The sequence below is a fragment of the Littorina saxatilis genome, linkage group LG8 (assembly GCF_037325665.1).
Source record: "Littorina saxatilis isolate snail1 linkage group LG8, US_GU_Lsax_2.0, whole genome shotgun sequence".
Taxonomy (NCBI): Eukaryota; Metazoa; Mollusca; class Gastropoda; order Littorinimorpha; family Littorinidae; genus Littorina; species Littorina saxatilis.
The window spans coordinates 24,694,291-24,706,126 of NC_090252.1; the positions used below are offsets into that span (position 1 = coordinate 24,694,291).

At 39.6% G+C, this 11,836-nt stretch overlaps 1 protein-coding gene across 1 annotated transcript; it reads right to left on the bottom strand.

The window, feature by feature from the left end:
* Positions 1-242: 242 nt before the first annotated feature.
* LOC138973117 (multiple epidermal growth factor-like domains protein 9) lies at positions 243-11,546 on the bottom strand. The gene is made up of 4 exons (XM_070345780.1): positions 11,379-11,546; positions 7,031-7,309; positions 6,219-6,356; positions 243-2,228 (listed from the first exon to the last, which is right to left on the bottom strand). The coding sequence occupies exons 1-4, from the start codon at positions 11,449-11,451 to the stop codon at positions 2,092-2,094; spliced, it is 627 nt and encodes a 208-aa protein (XP_070201881.1). The 5' UTR covers positions 11,452-11,546; the 3' UTR covers positions 243-2,091.
* Positions 11,547-11,836: the final 290 nt, after the last annotated feature.

Sequence of the window (11,836 nt, forward strand, 5' to 3'; positions counted from 1 at the left end):
CGCACAGCGTTGAGAGCACGTGTTGAAATATCTCATCGATGAGGTTGTGTCCGGGGTGTAGCTGAATACGGTGTCCAAATTTGAAAAAGATCCACCGAGAACTTTGGCCGTGCATCGCGAACAGACAGACAGACAGACAGACAGACAGACAGACACTAGTCGTATATATATATAGATACACACACACACACACACACACACACACACACACACACACACACACACACACACACACACACACACACTGCATATGAAAGCTTTATAAACTTTGTCCTTCAGCTCATGTTTGTATTAAATCAGAAAACCGTGCCGCCTCAGTCACCGCTGCTTCTGTTTTCATTACCATATCATTTTCTTTCTAAAGTACACTCAAAGTAAGGTCAAAGAAGTAAAACTCAAACACAGCAATAATAGGGAACATTAGTCAAGTAAATGTTCATTTTACACATCATTGCGTAGCATTCGACTTTAACATTCTGTGGTGTGACGTAGTGCGAAGGGTGTTTTCTCCAACGCCTTTTAAGCTAAATTGCAGTTAAGTGTTTGGAAAAGTATTGAGATGGTTTTATTTGGGGCACGTTTGTGGTTTCAAAATGGACACAGAATGATTGCACAGCAACACGAAGAAATGAAACGCAATTGAGACATTGAACTTATTTAGTTTCTTAAGTGCAAGATTTAGAATGTTTCCCTCTTTAGAAATAATTATTCTCAGTTCTGGCTTGATCTTCTAAGCTTAGTAAGTCATTAAGAAACGAACGCCGACAGACGGGCGACTATGTACGAACGAACAAACGAATTTTATTACGCAAGGATGGAGATTTAAGGCTGACGCCTAGTCTTACAATCTGTGCCTGGTAAAATTAAGACATAGAGTTTGAGACAATAAAAACAAGTCGCGTAAGGCGAAAATACAACATTTAGTCAAGTAGCTGTCGAACTCACAGAATGAAACTGAACGCAATGCAACGCAGCAAGACCGTATACTCGTAGCATCGTCAGTCCACTGCTCACGGCATAGGCAGTGAAATTGACAAGAAGAGCGGGGTAGTAGTTGCGCTGGGAAGGATAGCACGCTTTTCTGTACCTCTCTTCGTTTTAACTTTCTGAGCGTGTTTTTAATCCAAACATATCATATCTATATGTTTTTGGAATCAGGAACCGACAAGGAATAAGATGAAAGTGTTTTTAAATTGATTTCGACAATTTAATTTTGATCATAATTTTTATATATTTAATTTTCAGAGCTTGTTTTTAATCCCAATATAACATATTTATATGTTTTTGGAATCAGAAAATGATGGAAAATAAGATGAACGTAAATTTGGATCGTTTTATAAAAAATGGTTTTTTTTTACAATTTTCCGATTTTTAATGACCAAAGTCATTAATTAAATTTTAAGCCACCAAGCTGAAATGCAATACCGAAGTCCGGGCTTCGTCGGAGATTACTTGACCAAAATTTCAACCAATTTGGTTGAAAAATGAGAGCGTGACAGTGCCGCCTCAATTTTCACGAAAAGCCGGATATGACGTCATCAAAGACATTTATCAAAAAAATGAAAAACACGTATGAGGATATCATACCCAGGAACTCTCATGTCAAATTTCATAAAGATCGGCCCAGTAGTTTAGTCTGAATCGCTCTACACACACACACACACAGACAGACAGACACACACACACACACACACACACACACACACACACACACACACACACACACACACACACACACACACACACCACGACCCTCGTCTCGATTCCCCCCTCTATGTTAAAAAATTTAGTCAAAACTTGACTAAATGTAAAAAGGACAATCATAAACCGACACTTGAAAAATACAAGTTATAAATGTCAACGCTAATCATACAGTATTGCAGCAAACTAATACATTACCCATACGAATATCTAATGAATAACACAACATTGAAAATTACATGTCAATATAATGCAAAGGAAAAATAAAAATCCACGCACATGAAGGAGAAGGGGTCTTCAGTTGAAAAAGAAGAAGACACATACACAGAGAAGTTGACAGAAGCGTGAAGGACAAACGGTTATTTTTCTTCTGCGAGAATCTTTTAACACTCAGTTCCTGCAAAAGGGAAGACAACACTGGATATCCAAGAGGCCATTGCACAATCCTGTTTCATAGTATCCGGGGCACGAAATTTCCGTAGCATTTTGGCAGTTACCATTGCGCGCACCGCACGTTTTCTCTCCACCTGTGATAAAAAAATAAAAAAGACAAAGAAATCATAGAGTTGTAGTTCGGTCTATCGGCGCACACACACACAAACACACACACACACACACACACACACACACACACACACACACGCATGCACGCATGTACGCACACACACTCACACGCACGCACGCGCACACACACACGCACAAACTCCCACACGCACTAACTCACACACACACACACGCACACTATTCTCTTACTCTTATTTAAATAAAGAGAAGTTTTCAACCAAATGTATTGTATGGTTTCAATAAAATGCAATAATAGGGGAAGGGCCCCTAATATGGACCACTTTTTGTTTATTGCTGATAACTAGCTTGTTTTCGTGCAAAGAAGTTTCATTTTGTGTTTGGTAGTCCTTCTTTCTTAGGTTAACCGTTAGGCCTAATTAGAGTAAAATAGCTTTGATACACATTCAGCAAAAATTAAATACAGAAAAAATCACAAAGGGTCCATATTAGGAGCCTGGGCGCCTAATATGGACCAGTGAAGCGGCCTTCACGAATCACTGTAAAAAGCCCCCTATATTTCAAAATAACATGATACAACTTAGTGTACAAGTCAGCCTAATTAAAATATGCTCTAGATTTATCTGTTTCGGGTTGATGAGAGCATTATTTGAAGCACAGCAGGAAACTAAAGAAGCTTATCAAAAACAGAGTGAAAATAAGTGAAATTATCAACTTCCACGAAAAGAAGACTTTTCGTTGCATTTTTTTTAAATCTCGAGGGCTAGTTATAGGTTATTACCAGCAAGCTTCTTAATGAATTAATGAAAATAGCCTTTAGCTTTTATTTTCTTCGATTTGTTGAAGGTGGTCCATATTAGGGGACTCGCACATACTTTGAGATTTTGCTATTATTTTTTGTTTGCAGTAGAAACTCGGGGTCAACACTGCTAAAATGTAACAAATACGGTTTTAGCTGTCATATATAGCCATTTCTGTTTGATAAAAGCTTTGGCTGTAGACAGAAACGAGTCCGTTTTAGGCGGCAAATTTAGAGTGAACGCTGCCAAAAGTGAAACAAGTCGCGTAAGGCGAAAATACAATATTTAGTCAAGTAGCTGTCGAACTCACAGAATGAAACTGAACGCAATGCCATTTTACTCGTAGCATCGTCAGTCCACCGCTCATGGCAAAGGCAGTGAAATTGACAAGAAGAGCGGGGTAGTAGTTGCGCTAAGAAGGATAGCACGCTTTTCTGTACCTCTCTTTGTTTTAACTTTCTGAGCGTGTTTTTAATCCAAACATATCATATCTATATGTTTTTGGAATCAGGAACCGACAAGGAATAAGATGAAAGTGTTTTTAAATTGATTTGGACAATTTAATTTTGATAATAATTTTTATATATTTAATTTTCAGAGCTTGTTTTTAATCCGAATATAACATATTTATATGTTTTTGGAATCAGCAAATGATGGAGAATAAGATAAACGTAAATTTGGATCGTTTTATAAATTTTTATTTTTTTTTACAATTTTCAGATTTTTAATGACCAAAGTCATTAATTAATTTTTAAGCCACCAAGCTGAAATGCAATACCGAACCCCGGGCTTCGTCGAAGATTACTTGACCAAAATTTCAACCAATTTGGTTGAAAAATGAGGGCGTGACAGTGCCGCCTCAACTTTCACGAAAAGCCGGATATGACGTCATCAAAGACATTTATCCAAAAAATGAAAAAAACGTTCGGGGATTTCATACCCAGGAACTCTCATGTCAAATTTCATAAAGATCGGTCCAGTAGTTTAGTCTGAATCGCTCTACACACACACACACACACACACAGACACACAGACACACAGACACACGCACATACACCACGACCCTCGTTTCGATTCCCCCTCGATGTTAAAATATTTAGTCAAAACTTGACTAAATATAAAAAGAGAAAAAGCCTAACGGTTTTGAGATTTGTGTTTCTGCAACTGTTTTGACATGTGCAAGTTATCCAAAGAGGGTGAATACAGCGAATAAAACTTTTTTGAGCGCTCTAGCGCCGTTAGTTGGTGGTGGTCCATATTAGGAGCCGGTCCATATTAGGAGCCCTTCCCCTACATTACATTACAACAAACGATAACCCTACGCCCTATCAACAAATGGAAAAGGTATTTAAATCTTACAGTTAAATCCTCAACCTAAAACACAAGTCGCGTAAGGCGAAATTACTACATTTAGTCAAGCTGTGGAACTCACAGAATGAAACTGAACGTAGTCCGCCGCTAGTGCAAAAGGCAGTGAAAGTGACGAGCCTATTTGGCGCGGTAGCGATTGCGCTGTGCTTCATAGCACGCTTTACTATACCTCTCTTCGTTTTAACTTTCTGAGCGTGTTTTTAATCCAAACATATCATATCTATATGTTTTTGGAATCAGGAACCGACAAGGAATAAGATGAAAATAAATAGTTTTTAAAACGATGTCGGAAATTTGATTTTGATCATAATTTTTATATTTTTAATTTTCAGAGCTTGTTTTTAATCCAAATATAACATATGTATATGTTTTTGGAATCAGAAAATGACGAAGAATAAGATGAAATTGTTTTTGGATCGTTTAATAAAAAACAATTTTTTAATTACAAGTTTCCGATTTTTAATGACCAAACTCACTCATTAGTTTTTAAGCCACCAAGCTGAAATGCAATACCAAACCCCGGGCTTCGTCGAAGATTGCTTTGCCAAAATTTCAATCAATTTGATTGAAAACTGAGGGTGTGACAGTGCCGCCTCAACTTTTACAAAAAGCCGGATATGACGTCATCAAAGGTATTTATCGAAAAAATGAAAAAAACATCCGGGGATATCATACCCAGGAACTCTCATGTAAAATTTCATAAAGATCGGCCCAGTAGTTTAGTCTGAATCGCTCTACACACACACAGAGACAGACAGACACACAGACACACACACATACACCACGACCCTCGTCTCGATTCCCCCCTCTATGTTAAAACATTTAGTAAAAACTTGACTAAATTTAAAAAGGAGAGAAAAAAAATATAAATATACACAGCAAACATAGGCTACTACCATTATTAATACTAAAGTGGCAAAGTTCTATCAGGATCAGACAAGAAGTTGAAAGTACACTACATTGGGGTGTGCACGTTAAAGATCCCACGATTGACAAAAGGGTCTTTCCTGGCAAAATTGTATAGGCATAGATAAAAATGTCCACCAAAATACCCGTGTGACTTGGAATAATAGGCCGTGAAAAGTAGGATATGCGCCGAAATGGCTGCGATCTGCTGGCCGATGTGAATGCGTGATGTATTGTGTAAAAAAAATTCCATCTCACACGGCATAAATACATCCCTGCGCCTTGAATATGTGCGCGATATAAATTGCATAAAATTAAAATAAAAAAATTAAAAAATAAATCCCTGCGCTTAGAACTGTACCCACGGAATACGCGCGATATAAGCCTCATATTGATTGATTGATTGTCTTTCATCAACAATACCTCTTCGCTTGAACATCATATACGGGAACTGACAGCGCAAGAACAACTCATTCCAACACTCGCAAAAGTCAAAAACCTTTGGCACTGGAAGGTGACACACAACTCTTGTGGTTTTTAATGACGGAACCAGTTATTAATGTGAGGCGTAATTTCATTTTTTTTTAAATGCATGTAAAGCAGACTATCAGCAACATGCAGTTCAAGATAAACTTTAAAATGTTATTGCAACAGATTTCGCACCCGAATTAAAGCATTAATTCCCATGTCATTTCATTCAAACATTGTAAGCCACTTGAATATCCGGCACCTTTCGGATCCAATATTCCTTTAATAGGAATTACGTCACCGCCGCTCAAAGAAGGGTATTGCCAAAATCGACCTGACAATAACAGAAATTAAAAATCGTCGAAAAATTATAATAGACACAAATCAAATCAAATCAAATCAAATCTTATTATACGAGGGTTGTGACGAGACAGACAGAGAGAGAGTCACCTGAATTCGTGGGAACGCAGCAGATACGCTTCTTACAGTCACAAAGCTGAGGCTGTTTGCTGGCTGGATATGTGCCGGGTTCACAACTCCCACCAGTTTGATTCACACACGTGCCGTTTTGCCGTACGCATGAGACATCTGCAGAGGAAAGACAAATGACGCATTCATGGCTGAATAGACGTTCTCCGGGAAATAACTCTGTCGTTTTTATGGGCTGTGTACCCCTTGAACCAATGAGGCAAAACAATGCCACTGATTAGCTGAGGCAAGAGATCTACGCGTCACTGGCAGAGAAAACAATAGCTCTGATATATATTTCTGCAGGTTCTGCTATTTGCTTTCGACAACAAATCACATCGGAGAGCACCATTCCGCAGTGCCACCTTAATCGCTTATCTGCAGCATCAGCACTTACATGTTTTGCCAAATAAGCTTTTCATATATTGATACCTCAGTTGACAAATCAGACGTGGCCACAGCTCAGCGTTTAGCTGCAAGTGCGTAGCCGAAAAGGATGATCCACTTACGAAACCTAACAGCATCAATCAACCAATTTTCATAACCTACAGTCGCCTATTTTACATCATAAGTAGTGATCTAATCTTAGCTTAGCCTAGCTTAGCTAAGCTTTGCTCAACTTAGTAAACCAAGACAGTCTTAAAGGGTTGACATAACTGCAGCTCACGGTACCTCATGCGGAAAATACTTCATTTTCAGGAGGAATATGAGGCAAAATGTACTTTACAGTTTGGACAAACTATCTCGAAACTGTGTCCTCATGGGCTGAGCATGCACATGTCTGTATTTGTTACCTTCAGTGCAATCGCATGGGTTTGGGGCGGGAGTCGTTGGTGCCACAGTAGGACACGGTGGTGGAGTTGGGCATGTCGGTGGTGGTGTTGTTGTCGGGCATGGCGTCGGTGATGGTGTCGGTGGACATGTCGTGGTGGATGGTGGTGGTGTAGTTGTTGTCGTGGTGGATGGTGGTGGTGTAGTTGTTGTCGTGGTGGGTGGTGGTGGTGAAGTTGTTGCTTGGGTGGTTCCCGTAGCCGGCTCTGTTGTTCCATAGTTACCAGGTGGAGTGGTCGCCGCTGTTTTAAAATGATGACAGATATTAGCGCTGATGGGGTCTATGTCGACCAAAAGAGTGGGATTCCCTGTAATTGGAGTTCCTGCAGGGGGATTCCCTGTATACACAGGGTGGAGTTTTTCAATAGAACTTGCAAACCATACTCGAATATCTAAGAAATATTAAAAAAAAGATTAAAAAAACCATCAAATTCTACCGATGTCGCTAAGCATCACGTGACTTTCAGCGATATCAGCGAAACGCTACAGGAACTACACCCTGTGGTATTCCCTGTATACAGGGAATCATCCTACAGGAACTCCACCTACAGGGAATCCCACTCTTTTGGTCGACATTTTTGTTTGTTTGTTTGCTTAACGCCCAGCCGACCACGAAGGGCCATATCAGGGCGGTTTTGGTCGACATATTAGCGATATTAGCAGTACATGTACATCGCTAGTAAGGTAATGAAGGGAATGTGTGTATGTCATTTTGTTCTTTCATTCAGGGGCGGATTAGGGGGGTGGTTACAGGTGTTCCGGAACCCCCCCTCCCCCCTCGGCTGTAAAAAAAAAAAAAAAAAGTTTGTAAATGTTGTTGTTTCTGTCTGTAAAGCCGGGGGAAGTGTTAATTGTTTAAACAGTATCATGTTTGTACAGTTTTAACTGCCACTCCTATGCGACATGTCTTCCTTCTAACCATACTATATGATGTCGGGAGCAGATATCATGGAAGATACATTGCCATTATTTAATACTAACTCTAAAAGAAATAATGAGTGGCTGCTGACACCAGTTGATCATGTTTAAAATCACGGATAAGCCACACATTGTTTGTAAGATAGCTAAAATTCTTCAGCTTCAGGGGGGCTTTTCCCCCCAGATCCCCCAACGGTTGCCACGGTACCCCAGGTTGTAACCCCCCCCTCGGGCTTAACTGCTCCGCCCCTGGCATTCAACGTTTAAAGGCACAGTGCCCTCCGTAAAGAGCGAACATTTTTCAAAGAATTTATTTTTGCGTGGTTTATCTTACCCCTGAGCCATCGTGAACCCGTGTGATCCAGTTTCCCTTTTTCACAATGTAGTCGTCAGTTAGTCATTTGAATGCGACTCGATGTGAGCTTATCTACAATAGCACGTTTTTATGCACGAAACAAACGGCTGTGGTTCACAAGAACTCTAGCGTTGGCTTTTGACTGTTGAGAGGAACGGCGATATGCATAAACCGTCGTCTGCTACGACCCTTGCGTGACCCTGCTTCCGGGCTTTTCGTTTTTCAAACTTTCACAACTTCGAATTGTACTGATCTTGTCTTGATGAAAAAAGAATTATTTTATGATTAAAGAATGTTTGTGTAACAAGCTGTCAATTTATTATTTAGATTTTAAAAGTTAGGTCTAGCGCAAAAACGCACCACGGTCCAAAAACATTCTGATAATCATCGATCCTTGGCTATGGCCAGTTTACATCGATAGAATGAGACCCGAAGGGAAGTAACTCATTTTTGACCTGAGTTCAGGGTGGGTCCAAAAAGTGTTCGAGACAATCTGCAAAATTAATTCTTTAAAAATTGCTCGCTCTTTTCGTAGGGAGGATGTTCCCGTTTGGTGAGCGTTCAAATGGAAGGGTGTTTGTACTGTGTGTAAAAGCCTGACAGTATCTAAGATGGTTTACGGGAGGCTTACTCTCCGGGCGTGATTTCCGGTATTGAATATTCATAACAGCCGTCCATCACCAAAACGAGGCGCCATTGTTGTAGAGGAGTAAGTCCACGAAAATAAATTCTTAGACAATTTCTCACGCTCGACAGAAAGCAGCCAGGATGTTCCCGTTCGGTGAGCGTTCAAATGGAAGTATTCTTGTACTGTATGTGCCTTTAAAAGGTGCGCTTTCTAAGGAAACACTGCTAATCAGTTAAATAAATTGCATTCGGCGATTTGCTGTTTGTTGCTAATCGATAAAACGACGCAGAGGGTACTCAATCGTAAAATGCATGGTCGGCGATGAAACCGTCAATACTCCCGAAATGTGCAAAGTCCCCACACACACAAAAGTAGATCTAACCACAGGCGAAGGTGTCGTCCACTGGACTACTACTATCACAGAAAGACTACAAGGCACGTCACTCACCTTCGAGTCTTCTGTGTTCTTGGAGTCGCTTCCTGGGGAAAAATATTGTTCAAGACGGCTTGCCTCTTCCTACAGTCTGTGTAAGGTCAAATAAATACAGTTGAATGATTGTTTGAACTATATGCACCTTTAGTTTTCAGCTTCCGTTCGCTGCAGGTTGTTTTTAACCATCATTTGGACGAATCTTCGTTTGCGAGCCGCTAATATCCACACCTCGTCTAATTATGCATCCGCACCGAATATGCATACCAGCGCTCATTGGTTAATAAGAGGATATTCGATGATTATTTTCATTGGTCGACTGAAACGTTTTCCTCATTTTGAATGAAGTGGCAAACGGTTCTTCACTGATACCGAAAGTGAAAACTCCCGTGGGTAGCTTCCCTTTGCCGCACAATATTTACATATGTTTTAGACCAATGAGCGCTGGTATGCATATTCGGTGCGGATGCATAATTAGACGAGGTGTGGATATTAGCGGCTCGCAAACGAAGATTCGTCCAAATGATGGTTAAAAACAACCTGCAGCGAACGGAAGCTGAAAACTAAAGGTGCATATAGTTCAAACAATCATTCAACTGTATTTATTTGACCTTACACAGACTGTAGGAAGAGGCAAGCCGTCTTGAACAATATTTTTCCCCAGGAAGCGACTCCAAGAACACAGAAGACTCGAAGGTGAGTGACGTACCTTGTAGTCTTTCTGTGATAGTAGTAGTCCAGTGGACGACACCTTCGCCTGTGATCTAACTCGACCTGTCCACAATTTATCCAAACGCCCGCAGAAAAATGTGCCTTGTCAAAAGTTCTAATCTATTGTCGTTACTGACAATATCGCTATTGAAACAATTACAGTGCGCTAAAATATTTATAGAGCAAATCTTGAAAATAATTATTGAACTCAGCGCTAAGCGCTTCGTTCAATAATTCCTTTTCTCGATTTGCTCTATAAATCTCTTAGCGCACTGGGATGTCTCAATAACTTAAATAATTTTTCCATTATCTTCTAGCAGTGGGATTTCGTTAGATGCAACACCTTTCTTCTTCAAAAAGGAATGAACGAGTTGCCACCAATTTTTTCTCCCGAAATTCTGTTTGCAATTTATCCTCTCATCAAGTTCATATACAATTATTTGCGTTTTCGTAAATGTAAAATATGTTCAGTCATCCATTGGGAATCATCTTCAAGTACTGTTATTATTTTAACGAGCATACATGTTTTTGCAAGGCAGCAGCTTCGTCAATGGACGCATTTAAAACTGTGTTAAAAAAATCAATTTTGTCTTTACCCAATATTGACAGACTGTGTGATGATATCTTCTGCTATGGTCTGTTGAGACAGTGATATCAAAATCGAGACAGGAGGTCGAGATTTTGATATCACTGTCGAAACAGACCTATAGCAGAAGATCTCATCACACAGTCAGTCAATGTTAGATATATTGCTAATTCTCTGGACATTTTGTATTTACGTACTGTAAAGAAATTACAAAAGTATTTCTCTCAGTTTTGGCTGTTCCATATCCCTCCCTCTGATTATTATTTCTTTTTGTTCACTCTTTTCTTGTACTTTTCAGTATTTTAAAATGTCTTTCCTTTCAAAAAGTCTTTAGTCACTTGCTCAACTAAATTCTGGGATAATTACATTTTCATATATATTTGTTTGTTTTTAAATTTAGGTGTTTTTGTTTTTGAAGTGGGGAAGCAATAAAGAGGTCGTCGATATCAAAACTGATATCGACGGAAATGTCGTCGATATCACTTTTGCACTGAGCTCAGTTTTGCCAAATTGACCAATGGAAATTCACGTAACATATGAAATAGCAATATTGTTTTTTAAGTGAAGCAATAAAGACGTCGTCGTTATCAAAAACTGACTAATGGAAATATAGGTATACGTAACATATGAAATAGCAATATTTATCAATCTAAACACATGTGAACATACAAGAACCAACTTACCCATTGCTATGGTAATGCTGGAAAACGCCAGAAAAACCGCAGTCCAAAACAGGTTCCTTGGTGATGGCTCCATATCTGTCTGTTTTTCACAAGAAGGAATACTGGCAACGAGGCAAGAAAGCAGCGCGCAGAATAATTCATACAAGATGATTTCCTTTGCTTTTATAGAGTCGCAAGGATTCTTAATCGTAAAGCTTTTACTTGAAGAAATGAGGCGCAACATTCACTTTGCATTCAGTGGTACGCAGGTGACAAAATATGCAGGTATAAATGCGCGGGTTGTTTGTGTTTTTATTTCCTGGCTAGGATACATAATTTTGATCGTAGAGCGTGGTCTATTGAAACTGGGACACACAGACACACAGACACAGACACACACACACACACACACACACACACACACACACACACACACACACACACACACACACACACAGAGAAAAACACAGAGACACACA